We start from the raw sequence: 15,733 nt of genomic DNA, 5'->3' as shown, positions 1-15,733 counted from the left end.
TTCGGGATCAAAGTTGTAGTGTGTTTGGTTCATGAGATTCAACCCCACAACTCAATCCTAGATGGATAATTATGAGATATTTAGTTATAGCTAACCCCCTGCTACTAAAATAATCTCACACATGAATCCTAGATTGTATCTTGATATTATTTTATTTTGAAAACTGAACACCACCTATGAATTCTGTGAAATTAGAGACGTATAAATATAATACATCTATCTGGTTTTGATTTATGGTTTTTATTTTTTCCTTTGGAGATGGCCAACCCTTGGTCACCATCCCTGTATTTATTTTCTTGTTATGTTAGTTTTATCGTTTGTTAGATGGTTAGTATCCGGTCTGTGGGGATACCATGGTAGCTTTGTTAGCTCTTGTAATTTGTATCTCATGTGCGGACCAAGTCACTTTTGGACTTGGTTGATGTATGTTTCTTTCGTGATTTTTGATATAGACAGGTTGGGTCTGCCTTAACCCTCCACCGTGATGGTGTTTGAGGAAAAAAAAATATAATACATCTATCTGCTGCGAAATTAGAGACAAGTTGTTTTAAATAGAGGGAACATCTTTTTTGGTCCACGAACTTGGCCAAAGTATCATTTTAGGTCCTTGAACTTTGAAAATATTATTTGAGGTCCACCAACTATAGATTAATATCATTTGAAGTACTTTTTACTATTTCCAAGTTTTTTTGGACGAAAATACCCTCAATACCTTAAAGTGTATATATTTTTAATAAATTTATCATATACTCATATTTTTTTATAAATATCTTTACAGTATATTTTTGACAAATTTTCTAAATATAATTTGACCTTAAACATTATCACTTAATTTTGTGACATGCAAGTAAAATTGCTTCTTCAATTTTTTATATTAATTTTTTAAAAATTGAATAAAGAATTTTTCTTTAATAATAAAAAATTTAATAAAGATATTTTCTTGCATGTCACAAAATTAAATGATAATATTGAAGGTCAAATTATATTTAGAAAATTTGTCAAAAATATATTGTAAAGATATTTATAAAAAAAATATGAGTATATGATAAATTTATTAAAAATATACACCCTTTAAGGTATTGATGGTATTTTTCGTCCAAAAAAACTTGGAAATAGTAAAAAGTACTTTAAATGATATTAACTCATAGTTGGTGGACCTTAAATGATATTTTCAAAGTTTATGGACCTAAAATGATATTTTGGTAAAGTTTATGGACAAAAAAAGATGTTCCCTCTTTTAAATATAAGACTGGTATTTAATTTATTTCTTTATTTAACTAGTTATTTATCCCCCTAAAAAAGAATTAAGAGAGACTAAATGTAATTAAATAGTACTCTGACGGGGGTGGGTAGGTACGGTATACCTTACCGAAACCACCATACCGTATACCTTACCGTAAATACGGTATGCGAAAAAATCATACCTTTACCTTACCAGAGTTTTCGGTATACCTTATTTTCGGTATGACGAATTTCCATACCGATACCGTACCTCATTTTCGGTATACCATACCGAAGTTCGGTATACCTGACTTTCAACATCAATTAAAATAGAAAATTAGAATTTTATAATATTATTTATATTTTATAATTTTAAAAATAAATTAAATATAATTTATTCATAATTATATTTATATTTCACAATAAATTTTATAATTTAAAAATATATAAAATATATTTTATATATAATTGTGTTTATATTTTTGTGGTATATACCTTAGTTTACGGTATATACCGAATTTCGGTATGCAACGGTATACCGCGGTATTTGAAAATCCATACCGTTACCTTACCGAAATTTATTGTGAAATTCGGTATTTTCGATATTTTTCGGTAAGGTATCATACCGTACCGAAAGTCACGGTATACCAAAAATTCGGTATTTTCGATATTTTTCGGTACGATAAGGCCGGTATTTCGGTATTTTTCCCCAGCCCTACAGTCTGACCGATTACAAAATTGAATTAAAAAACCCTAAAAGTGCTTCATCTTCTCCACTCGTTGACAGAAAGCATGGCTGCCCGCCGTTTGGGACGTTTAGCCACCTCCGCTACGCGCTGCCTTCCTCTCTGCAATTCTGTTCGATCTACCAATTCCTTTTCAGAGCAGGTTATTAAATTCGTCACCTAATTATAAAAAAATTATATATTCCAACTGTCAATTGCTTGCCTTTTTCTTCTTTGAACTGTGAATTAGTATATTCCTTCCTCTTTGTTTGTGTTTTTTGACAGGAAAACGACGCCCCCGCCTAGGAGAAACAAGCTATACACGCTCTTTGCAAATCCAACAAATGAATCCACAGGTATTTGCAAACTTCAATTCTCTGTTTATTATGCTATAATTACATTTTTCACATCTATTCTTAACATGAGAAAAAAGATACAAACTTTAACAAAAAAATAAAAAATAAAAAAATGCGTGTTCATCATTAATATGTGCATTAGTTATATCACCTCATTTTAATTATCCTATTTTTTTGGGATAGGTCCCTGCGTGTCCGAGACAAAATGTCAATCATTGTCTCCATTATCACAACTTTGGAAGGCAAACATCATCTATACTAAGCCTGACATATACTATGTTTATTGTTGCGATAAAGTTCTTGGTTCTTATTTTGCTGCATATTGCATTGCACCATCAACACCATGTCATGTCGCCCAAATATTACAAATGTCTCCCCTCTGTTCTGGTGAATGATAATTGCTTCACTGGGGCTAGTTCGAATGGTCTATTTCTTCTTCGTAGTAGTAAGTTGGGTTCTGCTCTTTTGAACCCAACAACGGGTGAGTATATTGTGGAACTCGTTCCTCGTCTTGATACAATGCTGCTGCATTCTGGAATGTGGTATGACCACAAATGTGATGATTATAAATTGCACGCTCCTATTTATTAGATGAAGCAGAGTTGTATGGGTATCACATTGAATTATATTCGCTCAAAACTAATTCCTGGAAGAGAATAATACCATTCCACATTCCCATATCCTAAAGGTAAATGCCACTGTGATTTTGATCTTCCAGAGTATAAAGGCTCGTTAAGTGCTCTTGAGTACTTCTATGATAAACCTGTAGGCCTTCCTAATCCTTTTACTTATCATCCTTATAAATATCATCTTTGGGTAATGAGAGATGGATCTTGGATAAGAGAATCTGTTTTCCATGCTCATCGTGCTCGGCAGCCATTATTTTTTTCGGTTGATGGTAAGTTATTGTACTTTGCAAGCTTGACTGATGATATAATGGTGTTTGATCGTGCCACTGGAAAGTTGAAGAATCATGGTGGCAATAAATATTCGATTTATCCAAAGCTCATTCCTTTTGTTGAGAGCTTTGTTCAATTCAATGGAATTACACATGTTGAGGAGGTAATATTCATTTTCATTCTCAGTTACTGCTGCTTATTTATGGATATGGATGAGTAATGTATTTATGTTGTTGATATAAATTGTCAAATTTTATTCTATATGGATATGGATGAGTAAGAGCATCTCCAGTAACGGCGTCAAAATCGCGACGCCGATTTTTCGCCGACGCCGGTTCTGACGCCGAACCATTGGAACCGGCGTCGGCGAAATCGGCGTCAAAATCGGCGTGGCCATGCTGATTCGCGCGATGACGCCGGTTCCGACGCCGATCCTCACGGCGCCATTGTGGGTCCCGGATCGGCGTCAAACCGGCGTCAGATTTTTTATTTTTATTTTTATTTTTTTCGAAAACACTATATATACGCGCTTTTAACGTCATTTTCATTCGCACCACTTGTTTTAACGAGTACTCTCTCCACCTTACTTTCTGTACAAGATCAATTTAAGAAATGAGTAATGCCGGTGGTAGTGGTGGGGATGCGGATGAGTACGAGCGTATGATGAACGAAGAGCTAGATGCCTATACGAGCCGTGAGGTTGATCGATGGATGCAGAGTTATATGCAGCCGGCGGCACCTCGCCCACGACCAGTTGTCCACCGTCGACAAGTGGTTGATCGTGATCATGAAGCTGCACATCAGCACCTGTTCATAGATTACTTCGCAGAGGAGCCGTGTTTTAACGCCAACCATTTCAGGCGTCGTTTTAGGATGAGGCGTGACTTGTTTATGCGTATTGTTAACGCTTTGGAGCAGCGATATCTGTATTTCCGCTTCAGGCACGATGCGGCTGGCAGACCCGGCCACACTCCTATTCAAAAGTGCACTGCGACAATCAGGCAGTTGGCCTACGGCACCGCGGCAGACATGTGGGACGAATACCTCCACATCGGTGAGACGACTGCCGTCGAATGTATGAAGTATTTCTGTCAGGGCGTGATCGAAGTATTCGGTGATCAGTATCTCCGAAAGCCTACCCCCGAAGATTGTCGGAATCTGTTGCGGATGCACGGGGATCAGCATGGGTTCCCGGGAATGTTAGACAGCATAGATTGTATGCATTGGGAGTGGAAGAACTGTCCCGCTGCCTGGAAGGGGTTTTACACGACCGGCTACAAGGGAAAAAATCCCACGATGATTCTCGAGGCCGTAGCTGATTACCGGTTGTGGATTTGGCATGCGTATTTTGGGATAGCCGGTTCGAACAACGACCTAAAAGTCCTCAACTCGTCGCCCCTTTTCAACGAGCAGTGCCAGGGCGTCGGTCCGGCCATCAGTTTTGTCACCAACGGCAACCAGCATGATATGGGCTACTACTTGGCGGATGGGATATACCCTAGGTGGCCCGTCTTTGTGAAGACGATCCGGTGCGCATCAGATGCGAAGAAGGCCTACTTTGCGACGCGGCAGGAGTCGGCGCGAAAGGACGTGGAGCGCGCATTTGGTGTGCTTCAGGCGCGATGGGCTGCAGTTAAGGGACCAACGCGTTTGTGGCATGTCGACTGCATTGCTGATATAATGTACGCATGTATTATCATGCACAACATGATTGTCGAAGATGAAGGTGTACAACTGACTGATTGGGCCAACGACGATAATGAGGCCGGTCCAAGCCACGGCGTCGCCACCGCCAACGTACGAGGTGGGGTACCTCACGATGAAGAAGCCCTCCTCCAAGCACATGCCGACATGCGTCAGATGGAGGCTCATATTCGACTCTAAAAGGATTTAGTTGAAGAGTTGTGGGCGCGGAGGATTGCAAGCCGTTAGTTTTTATGTAAATGTATGTAATTTTTTTAAATGTAATTTTTTTAAATTATTGTACTTTTTGAAATTTTAATAGTATTATTCAATTTAAATGTATTTGTCTCGTAAATTAAATTCCGTATGTTGATACGATTGTAAATTAAATTATATAATTGTTATTAGTGATGTGGATATGTAGTGTGGAGGCTATGTGAGGGCTATTTGATGTCCAGTTGATGTGGCAAGCTGATGTGGCAGGAGAATTGTAGTGCTGATGATGTGGCAGTGTGAAGGCTATGTGAGGGCTATGTGACGTCCAGTCTTACTGGAGATGCTCTAATGTATTCATTTTGAATAGTTCAACTTGATCGAAGACGAAGACGAAGATCAAGACAAGACTGAAGCATGGGGACAAGGCATTCTAGCATAGTTTGTTTTCAATATTGGGCTCAGGCGTGTATTATTATTTATTACAGTTCGTTGGATTAGCTACTTAGTTAAAAAATAGTAGTAAGAGTTAGAGCATCTCTAGTTGTTCTCGACATGCAATAGCTCTCCCATAGCCTTGCCACTGCCACATCATCAGCATTAAAATCCTTCTGCCACATCATCTGGACATGCAATAGTCCAGCCACATCACTCAATTATGAAAAACAAACAATTAACAATCACACAAAATACGGAATTAAATATACGACACATATGCGTGAAAATATACTATTTTCATTTAAATTAAAGAGTACATTTAAAAAAACTTACATAATTTTAAATAAAAACTAACGTCTTGCAATCTTCTGCGCCCACAACTCTTCAATTAAATCCTTTTTGAGTCGAATATGAGCATCCGTTTGACGCATGTCGGCATGTGCTTGGAGGAGGGCTTCTTCATCGTGAGGTACCCCACCTCCTACGTTGGCGGCGGCGACGCCGTGACTTGGACATGCTTCATTATCGTCGTTGGCCCAATTAGTCAGTTGTACACCTTCATCTTCGACAATCATGTTGTGCATGATAATACAGGCGTACATTATATCAGCAATGCAGTCGACATTCTACAAACGCGTTGGTCCCTTAACTGCAGCCCATCGAGCCTGAAGCACACCAAATGCGCGCTCCACGTCCTTTCGCGCCGACTCCTGCCGCGTCGCAAAGTAGGCCTTCTTCGCATCTGATGCGCACCGGATCGTCTTCACAAAGACGGGCCACCTAGGGTATCCCATCCGCCAAGTAGTAGTCCATATCATACTGGTTGCCGTTGGCGACAAAACTGATGGCCGGACCGAAGCCCTGACACTGCTCGTTGAAAAGGGGCGACGAGTTGAGGACGTTTAGGTCGTTGTTCGAACCGGCTATCCCAAAATACGCATGCCAAATCCACAGCCGGTAATCAGCTACGACCTCGAGGATCATCGCGGGATTCTTTCCCTTATAGCCGGTCGTGTAGAACCCCTTCCAGGTAGCGTGACAGTTCTTCCACTCCCAATGCATACAATCTATGCTGCCTAACATTCCCGGAAACCCATGCTGATCCCCGTGCATCCGCAGCAGATCCCGGCAATCTTCGGGGGTAGGCTCTCTCCGCAATCCTCCTGCAGTCTTCCTCTGTTTGGCCACTGGTCCGCATGCGGAGGGCGTTGGCGTACAAACCCAAAAATCGAGAGACGGCAGACCTGATTCGGTCCCAGCACTTCCGGCACTCCTCCCCCGGTGCGCGGTCTCCCTTCAGGGCAAAATGCCCTGTAGGCTGCGGCTATCTTGGCCCACAAGTTGACGATCCTCTGGTTGTTCGAAACGAGAGGAACATCACATACACTCACCCACGCCTTGGCCAGTGCAACGTTCTCCGCGTCCGTCCACTTCCTCCGGACCCGGCTATCCTCATCCGGCTGCGACGACTCACCGACCTTCTTGGCCTTGCCTTTCTTCTTAGGGGCGCTCCGACCCCGCCCTACTCCCCAGCTTTGAATGGGAGTTTCCGGAACCTCGTTAATATCAAAACCCAACTCCTCTAAGGAGAAGGTCTCATACTGCGTGTACTGTGCATCCGTTGGGGTCGATGTGTGCGAAGAACCGGTGGAAAAATCAAAAGCCGGCCGATAGACGTTTTCCAAACCGGGCGTCCCCTGCGGCGGTGGCATCATCTGCTGCGCCGGTGGCTGCATCCCGGGTGCCCACCCCGGCATCATCTGCATAGGGGGTTGCATCGGCGGTACCCCCTGCCAAGCCGGCACACTTCCCACGGCGGCCATCGGTGGCATCATCTGCTGCCACGGGTACATGTTGTAGTACCCGGTCATCGGAGGCCAACCACCTCCCACGGGAGCCGGGGGAGTCTGAGACCTCCCCCGGGAGTCGGGGGAGTCTGAGACCCGGTCGTCACTGGAGTACCTTCGTAGTTGTTCTCCATTTCTCGTTGTTGATCTTGTACAGAAATTAAGATAGAGAGAGTACTCGTTAAAACAAGTGGTGCGAATGAAAATGATGTCCAAAGCGCGTATATATAGTGTTTCGAAAAATTAAAAAAATAAATTAAAAATCTGACGCCGATCCGGGGCCTACAATGGCGCCGTGAGGATCGGCGTGAGAATCGGCGTCAGCCCAAGAATCGGCGTGGGCACGCTGATTTTGACGCCGATTTCGCCGACGCCGCTCGCAATGGTTCGGCGTCAGCACCGGCGTCCGCGAAAAATTGGCGTGCCGGTGACGCCGCCGCCATTGGAGATGCTCTTAAAGAATAAAGGTTTTCGGCATGTGATTTAGAAAATTGATGTTTAAAGGTTAAACGAGAGAGAATAAAATATTCCCTCCATTTAAAATTTCTATTTTTAGGAGACAGAGAGAGCAAGAAAGAAAAAAAGAAAAATAAAGTAAAAGAAAGTCAAACTACATAAATATAATAAATCCAATTATTTACTAGTACTATAATGCAAATAATAATTTGTCTTTAAAGAGTTTCTTATTAGAGTATTTTACAATCTCTTTGGCAACAAAGCAAAGTAAAGTCCAATTACATAAATATAATAGAGTCCAGTTTTTTTTAGATACAAGCTTTGAGCCTAACCAATTAAAATGCTATATAATGAAGTGGGCTCCAAACTAAAAGCCTAACTAATTAAAATGCTATATAATGAAAAACAAATCCCCACTACTCTTCACGCTCATCACTTTTTCTACAACCAATCTGCAAAATAACTTCTCAAATTAGAATCAGTCAATTGAGTCAATCAACAATTAATTGAGTCGATCAACAATTATTTTCCAAATTGATTTTTGCAATCAACCCTCAAATTACTCACATTCACATTCACATTCACATTCACATTCACATTCACATTCACATTCACATTCACATTCACAGCCGCCTACCACACATTACACCTTTTACATTAATTAAGAGCAGAGAGACGAAGAGAAGGTAGCAGAGAAGAGGAGAAGCAAATTTCATTATGCATCCAACTAAATTGATAAATACAGTTTTTGCATTTTTTAAGGCCTATATTTGACGTGTTTTGAACGTCAATCATGCAAATTACTCCCTCTGTCACACTCTATGTGAAGCATTTCTAATCCGAAATGAGATTTTATGTAGTGTTATTTTGTGAGTAAAGTGGGGAGAATAAAGTAAAAGAGCGAAAAAGTAGAGGTGAGTGATGTTACTATTTTCAGAAATGTGTCATTTAAAGGGAGACATCCCAAAAAAGAAAATATGAGGCATTTATAAGAATATTTCACACCCAACCCAAAGGGATATTTCACACCCAACCCAAAGGGGGCTTAAGTCCCCTACATTTATTATCACTCCCTCCATTCTTGAAAAAAGGTTTTGGTAGTAGACAACAAAAATTTTAATATGGATTAGTGAATTAAGTGAAAGACAAAGAGAACAAGAGTTGAAGTATTGCAACTGAAAAATTAGAACTCCTCTTAGAGCATCTCTAATGGCGGCGTCGGCACCGGCACGCCAAATTTTCGCGGACGACGGTGCTGACGCCGAACCATTGCGAGCGGCGTCGTCGAAATCGGCGTGCCCACGCCGATTCTTGGGCTGACGCTGATTCTCACGCCGATCCTCACGGCGCCATTCTAGGCCCCGGATCGGCGTCAGACCGGCGTCAGATTTTTAATTTTTTTTTAATTTTCCGAAACACTATATATACGCGCTTTGGACGTCATTTTCATTCGCACCGCTTGTTTTAACGAGTACTCTCTCTATCTTAATTTCTGTACAAGATCATCAACGAGAAATGGAGAACAACTACGAAGGTACTCCAGTGACGACCGGGTCTCAGACTCCCCCGACTCCCGTGGTAGGTGGTTGGCCTCCGATGACCGGGTACTACAACATGTACCCGTGGCAGCAGATGATGCCACCGATGGCCGCCGGGGGAAGTGTGCTGGCTTGGCAGGGGGTACTGCCGATGCAACCCCCTATGCAGATGATGCCGGGGTGGGCACCCGGGATGCAGCCACCGGCGCAGCAGATGATGCAACCGCCGCAGGGGACGCCCGGTTTGGAAAACGTCTATCGGCCGGCTTTTGATTTTTCCACCGGTTCTTCGCACACATCGACCCCAACGGATGCACAGTACACGCAGTATGAGACCTTCTCCTTAGAGGAGTTGGGTTTTGATATTAACGAGGTTCCGGAAACTCCCATTCAAAGCCGGGGAGTAGGGCGGGGTCGGAGCGCCCCTAAGAAGAAGGGCAAGGCCAAGAAGGTCGGCGAGTCGTCGCAGCCGGATGAGGATAGCCGGGTCCGGAGGAAGTGGACGGACGCGGAGAACGTTGCACTGGCCAAGGCGTGGGTGAGTGTATGCGATGATCCTCTCGTTTCGAACAACCAGAGGATCGTCAACTTGTGGGCCAAGATAGCCGCAGCCTACAGGGCATTTTGCCCTGAAGGGAGACCGCGCACCGGGGAGGAGTGCAGGAAGTGCTGGGACCGCATCAGGTCTGGCGTCTCTCGATTTTCGGGTTTGTACTCCAACGCCCTCCGCATGCAGACCAGTGGCCAAACAGATGAAGACTGCAAGAGGATTGCGGAGAAAGCCTACCCCGATCCGCAGGGGAAGAAGTACTTTGAGTTCACCTACTGGAACTGCTACCTTGTGCTCAACGAGTCGGAGAAATTCTGGGCAGGTGTCGACGCTGGCTGGCCGAAAAAGCAGAAACTGAACTATACCGGTGAGTATAGCGGCAGCAGCGGTGGTTCCCACGACCTCTCCAAGACGGCCCAGGAGGTCCCGACCCCTCGTTCGTTCGGTCGCTGACCTCGCCCGGTTGGCCAAAGGCGGGCGCAACGGGATGCGAGGGGGGGGGCACCCCGAGGTCCCAGGAGGTCCAGTCGGCATCCCCCCTCGCCAGGTCCACCGAGGAGCTCAAATTCTTCTCGCGTCAACAAACGCGCGCTCAAATGGTGAAGACGTTAGCCGACTTCCGGACGACGGTGGACCTCGAGAAGAAGGCTTATCTTCGCGTATTGCTCCGGAGCATGCGTGAAGAATTGGAGGGGTTTCAGAGGGATACCGGCCGGAGTAGCCGCGGCGTTGGTGGCGACGGAGGCGGCGGCGGCGACGACGAGGACGGCGACGACGAGGACGGCGGCGAGGAGTGATTTTTTATGTAGTTTTTTTATTGTACTTTTTAATTTTTGTACTTTTTTTTAAATTAATGTACTTTTTTTAAAATTATTTTACTTTTTAAAAATTTAATAGTATTATTCAATTTCCCGTATTTGTCTCGTAAATTAAATTCCGTATGTTGCTACGATTGTAAATTAAATTATATAATTGTTATTTGTGATGTGGATAGGCTATGGGAAGGCTATGTGAGGACTATTGGATGTCCAGTTGCATGTCTAGATGATGTGGCAGAAGGATTTTAGTGCTGATGATGTGGCAGTGGGAAGGCTATGTGAGGGCTATTGGATGTCCTCCACCATTGGAGATGCTCTTATTAGTGCGAGAAAATTTTCGTAAATAAACAAATTAATTTTGGTAAATGGACCAAAATAGAAAATCATAACTGTTTCTTTGAACGAATGAAATACTCCCTCCGTCCCATAATAGATGACATAGTTGGAGAATGACACAAGATTTTAGGAGATTTTTTTGTGTTAGGTGGAGAGAGAAAATAATATATTTACATTAATGTGAGAGAATACTTTTTTCAAAAAAGGAAATGTGACATCTTTTGTGGGACAAACTAAAAAAAGGAAAGTGTGACATCTATTATGGAATGACCGGAGTATAGTATTAACAAATATTTATAATTTGACATAAATGAATGTACAAAAGCCCATACCATCAAAAAAATTACTATAAGAAAATTCTCCCTTCAACCTTCGAAATACGAAATATAACGTCGCTAAAAAAATTTATGCTTCCTCCTCCCTTGACACTGACATAAAAGATTGCATATTGGAGTATAAAATTAAATCTAATAGTTGGACAAATTGCAACCAAATCTTCCGATAAAATAAATGCATTTTATTTATTAATTGTCACATGAAATTGTCTAAGGATGCACTATTTATTGCAATACAACTATTTGCAAGTATACAAGGCAAAAATAGTATAGCTAAATGTTAGTACCAGGATATCGAATACATGGAATATAATTGCAACTGGCTATCATGTACTAAACGTCATATATTATTTAGAGACACAAGAATTTTGGTTGGATTAATTAACTAGGCAAAAGTAATAAAACAAAGCATGCAAATAACCAACGTAAATTAGGCAAAGAGTGGAATTCCAAGGACAGAGCTTTTACAATTATGGCTTACACAAAACACAATTATGATACCCTAGCACAGTTCATGCTTAACTAGAACGAGTCACATAAATATTGCCCATGCGACACAAAATAGATCATACACTAGGGTCGTCAATCCTAGATTAGCAACTCTAAAAAGCACATAAGACTCATATTGTTCTCACCAGTGGCGGATGTACATGTGCTCAAAGAGGGGCAATTGCCCCACCTCATGTTTTCCATCCCATATATTTATATACCTATTTTAAATTTATTTTTTAATCTTCTACTAAATGCCATTCTTCAAAATTTTAAAATTCCTTCATATATAAATTTGCCCCTTTTTCTACTAATTCATAGCTCCGCCCCTGATTCTCACTCTCAATTAAAAGTATCGTTTTAAGGGGAATTAATTGTAGTGTTCACTAAGCGATTCTAACATGCAAATAAATCCTCTTTCGATTACTTTGCAGGCCAATTAATCATCACAAGAATGTGTCATGCAAACATGAAACATTATCCACGACATTGAAATAAAGCAAGCAATGAACAAAATGAATACCAAAAACTGGAATTATATAAACCAATTAAAGTTACTAACACATCCAAAGAATTATTATAGTTTAGCTACTCATAGACAAATAGCAAACACTACAAATTAAAAAAGCAAACAAAATACCAAAATGGATAAAATATGCAAATAATGGACGTATGATGCAACTTTGACACTCAAAACAGACTAAACAATAGCCTTAAAATAGTGCAAAATCTGAGCATACCAACTCCCCCAAACTTAAATATTTGTTTGTCCCACATATCATACCACATCTTTGCTCAATTGAAAAAACAACTGCATATTAATGCTATGAAACCAGACATACTCTCTTTTCACCAGACAAGGTAGGCTGATATTTTCAAGCCACATGGCGAGTAGATGCCGACAGAGGTCACAATAGCATTTGGGCTTTTATGTCTTGGGCCTATATTAGCGGCCCATCTCACATTTCACTAGGTCATGCAAAAGTTTAGAGTTACTACACTAATTAATTTTTAATACAATTGGATTGAAAATGTGGCATGTTTTTTGTGTATTTTTACGATGAGAAAATCAGGTAAAATTACTTTAGATTATGTTACAGTATATAATTGTGGAAGGGAAAATCTAAATTAGTTGGGGGATTTGATTAATTTCTACTAATTTTCATGCCATATTAAATTGTCTAAGCATATTTATTAATATATTCATGACTAAAGTCCATTTTTAGTCCCTTACATTTATCCTAAAAAACTTTTTGGTCCTCTACATTAAGTTTGTGACCTTTTGATCCCAAACAATATGTTTTGGTCCAAACTTAACCCTTTTCCGTTAAAACTAACGGTCAAACATGTTTGACCAAATTAATGACTTAATTATAATCTAATCAACCTAATTAATTTAATATTGAAATTTATAAAATATTTATTACTTAAAAAATAAAAAAAGAATTAAAATTAAAAAATTATTTAAAATAAAAATTGACTTATTTATTTCTAAGTAACCGAATTAACTTAATTAATTATTATTCTATATTTAAATATAAAACTATCTCTTATTTTATGAAAATACTAACATTTGCGGGACTTTATATAAAATAAAATTAGCATTTATGGGACTATACTTCTTTTCGACCCATCCTCAAAAAGTAAACAATATTTTATGATATTTTTGGTATAAAATTAACATTTACGCGACCTTACTTTTTTTCGATCCATCCCCAAATATCAATCAATATTACATGTTATTTTTGGGTGAAGTCCCGTAAATGTTTTTTTCATTAAGTAAGAGGTAGTTTTTATATTTTAATTTAGGATAATAATTGATTAAGTTAATTAGATTATAATTAAGTCAATTTTTTATCTAAGTAAATTTTCGTTTAATAATAATCAATTATTATTTTAAGTAAAAAAATATTTTATAAATTTTAATATTAAATTAAATAAGTTAGCTAAGTTAATTATATTATAATTAATTCATTAATTTGTTTAAATACATTTGACCGTTAATTTTAACGAAAAAAGTTAAGTTTAGACCAAAACATATTGTTTGGGACCAAAAGGTCACAGACTTAATGTAAAGGACCAAAAAGTTTTTTAGACTAAATGTAGGGGACCAAAAATAGACTTTAGTCTATATTCATTGTACTAAGTATATGTGACTTAAAACACAGAATATGATTATTTGCCCAGAATATCAGTACAGAGTGGGAAAAAAGGGTGCAGCGACGACGCTGCTTTCAAATATTTAACGAGCCTCGACATGAGACATCGTCATATCTTGTATAGAACAAATCTCGACCTCTCTTTGAGCAACCAATGCTCTCCCAACAGTTAAAGTTAGATTTCTTGGTGTTTGTATGGCTCTTTTATCATTGTTGAGCATTGCAACAACATCACAGATGAGTGGTCTATCAACTGGATTTTCTTCGACGCACAATAGACTTATCTGAACGTATCTCATTGCAACTGATGACCAAGATTTGAGCAGTTCTAACGTAGTAGGATCAATCAGCTCATCAACACAACCTTTCTTCCACAAATCCCACGCCTGAAACCAACATCAAATTCCAACATTTTCAATATTAATGTTAATCATATCATTGCAACTTTGCAAGATTCAATACTACTTACATATCTAAGAAGACATAGATACTCAGAGCCATAGAAACCAGTATTCTTCTTTCCACTAATAATCTCCAGCATCAGTACTCCGAACGCAAACACATCAGACTTCACTGAGAAAAGCCCTTCCATGGCATATTCTGGTGACATATAACCACTGCATTTCCACAAATATATATAGTCTCTCATTTATGCACTGCCATGGATGAGAAATAAATAGCATTTTACTCACTATGTTCCAACAATCCGTTTAGTATTCGCCTGCATCTCATTCCCTCCAAATATTCTGGCTAGCCCAAAATCCGAGATTTTGGGATTCATGTCAGCATCTAGTAGGATATTGCTAGCTTTCAAATCTCTATGAACTATTCTCAACCGCGAGTATTGGTGGAGATACAGAAGCCCTTGAGCAAAGCCTGAGATAATATGGATGCGTTTATTCCAATCAAGTACGTGTTTCTGGTTGGGCTCTGCATTCAAATCATATATTCAGTTGAGATGGTTAGGCATGGCAATTTAAGAATTTGATGCATGACTAACCAAAGAGGAAACAATCCAAGCTTTTATTGGGCATGTATTCGTAGACAAGTATCATCTCATCTTCTCATCGCAGCATCCTAAAATGCGGACAAGATTTCTGTGCTGCAGTTTGGAAATCAGTTGCATCTCATTTCTGAATTCCTCTAATCCCTGCCTTGATCTCTTTGAGAGCCTTTTCACAGCTACAAACTGTCCATTAGCCAACTCTCCCTGCAAACTCAAATCTAACTCAGTTAAGTCTCACAGATTCAAATCATCGTCCCCGTGTATCAAAAAAATCAAATTAATTGATTCCATTCGGCTAGAGAATTTCACATCATAAAAGTGAAAAATATATCATCCGCCAACAAATTTTATGTCAAAGATTAAAGAAGAGAATTCATCTCAAAAGACCAGTCTACTAGAGAATATACTTAGTCTATAAACCCACATTGATTGTTCTCCCCCTTAAGACCATGTTTACAAGCAACAACTCAACCCAACCTAACACAACCATTATTTTTTTTAATATTTAATTAATTTCTATCTCATTCACATCATCTTCCACATCAATCATTTTTTAATATTTAATTAATTTCTATCTCATTCACATCATCTTCCACATCATCAATATTTATCAAAACAGCAGTGGATGCAGAAATGAACGTAAATAGGGGCTAAATTTTCAAAA

At 39.8% G+C, this 15,733-nt stretch overlaps 1 protein-coding gene and 1 long non-coding RNA gene across 2 annotated transcripts; one reads left to right on the top strand and one right to left on the bottom strand.

The window, feature by feature from the left end:
- Window positions 1-1,982: 1,982 nt before the first annotated feature.
- Window positions 1,983-5,368, top strand: LOC121783664. Its single transcript, XR_006046612.1, has 4 exons — window positions 1,983-2,109; window positions 2,232-2,302; window positions 2,486-3,364; window positions 5,309-5,368. It is a non-coding gene; the product is annotated as an uncharacterized LOC121783664 (long non-coding RNA).
- Window positions 5,369-14,146: 8,778 nt separating this feature from the next.
- Window positions 14,147-15,199, bottom strand: LOC121784096 (putative cysteine-rich receptor-like protein kinase 35). The gene is made up of 4 exons (XM_042182273.1): window positions 15,064-15,199; window positions 14,756-14,993; window positions 14,533-14,680; window positions 14,147-14,449 (listed from the first exon to the last, which is right to left on the bottom strand). The coding sequence occupies exons 1-4, from the start codon at window positions 15,116-15,118 to the stop codon at window positions 14,147-14,149; spliced, it is 744 nt and encodes a 247-aa protein (XP_042038207.1). The 5' UTR covers window positions 15,119-15,199.
- Window positions 15,200-15,733: the final 534 nt, after the last annotated feature.

This window comes from Salvia splendens, chromosome 21 (genome assembly GCF_004379255.2).
Source record: "Salvia splendens isolate huo1 chromosome 21, SspV2, whole genome shotgun sequence".
Lineage (NCBI taxonomy): Eukaryota > Viridiplantae > Streptophyta > Magnoliopsida > Lamiales > Lamiaceae > Salvia > Salvia splendens.
The sequence above is the reverse complement of the archived record's forward strand: the minus strand, read 5'-3'. Positions and strand labels throughout refer to the sequence as shown.

Excerpts from the sequence above, each read along its gene's own strand:
- LOC121784096 (XM_042182273.1), bottom strand. The coding sequence starts at position 15,118 with ATGATACTTGTCTACGAATACATGCCCAATAAAAGCTTGGATTGTTTC. Across the intron at positions 14,681-14,755 it reads AAACGGATTGTTGGAACATA|TGGTTATATGTCACCAGAAT; the intron begins GTGAGTAAAATG and ends GTGGAAATGCAG. Across the intron at positions 14,450-14,532 it reads ATCTATGTCTTCTTAGATAT|GCGTGGGATTTGTGGAAGAA; the intron begins GTAAGTAGTATT and ends TGTTGGTTTCAG.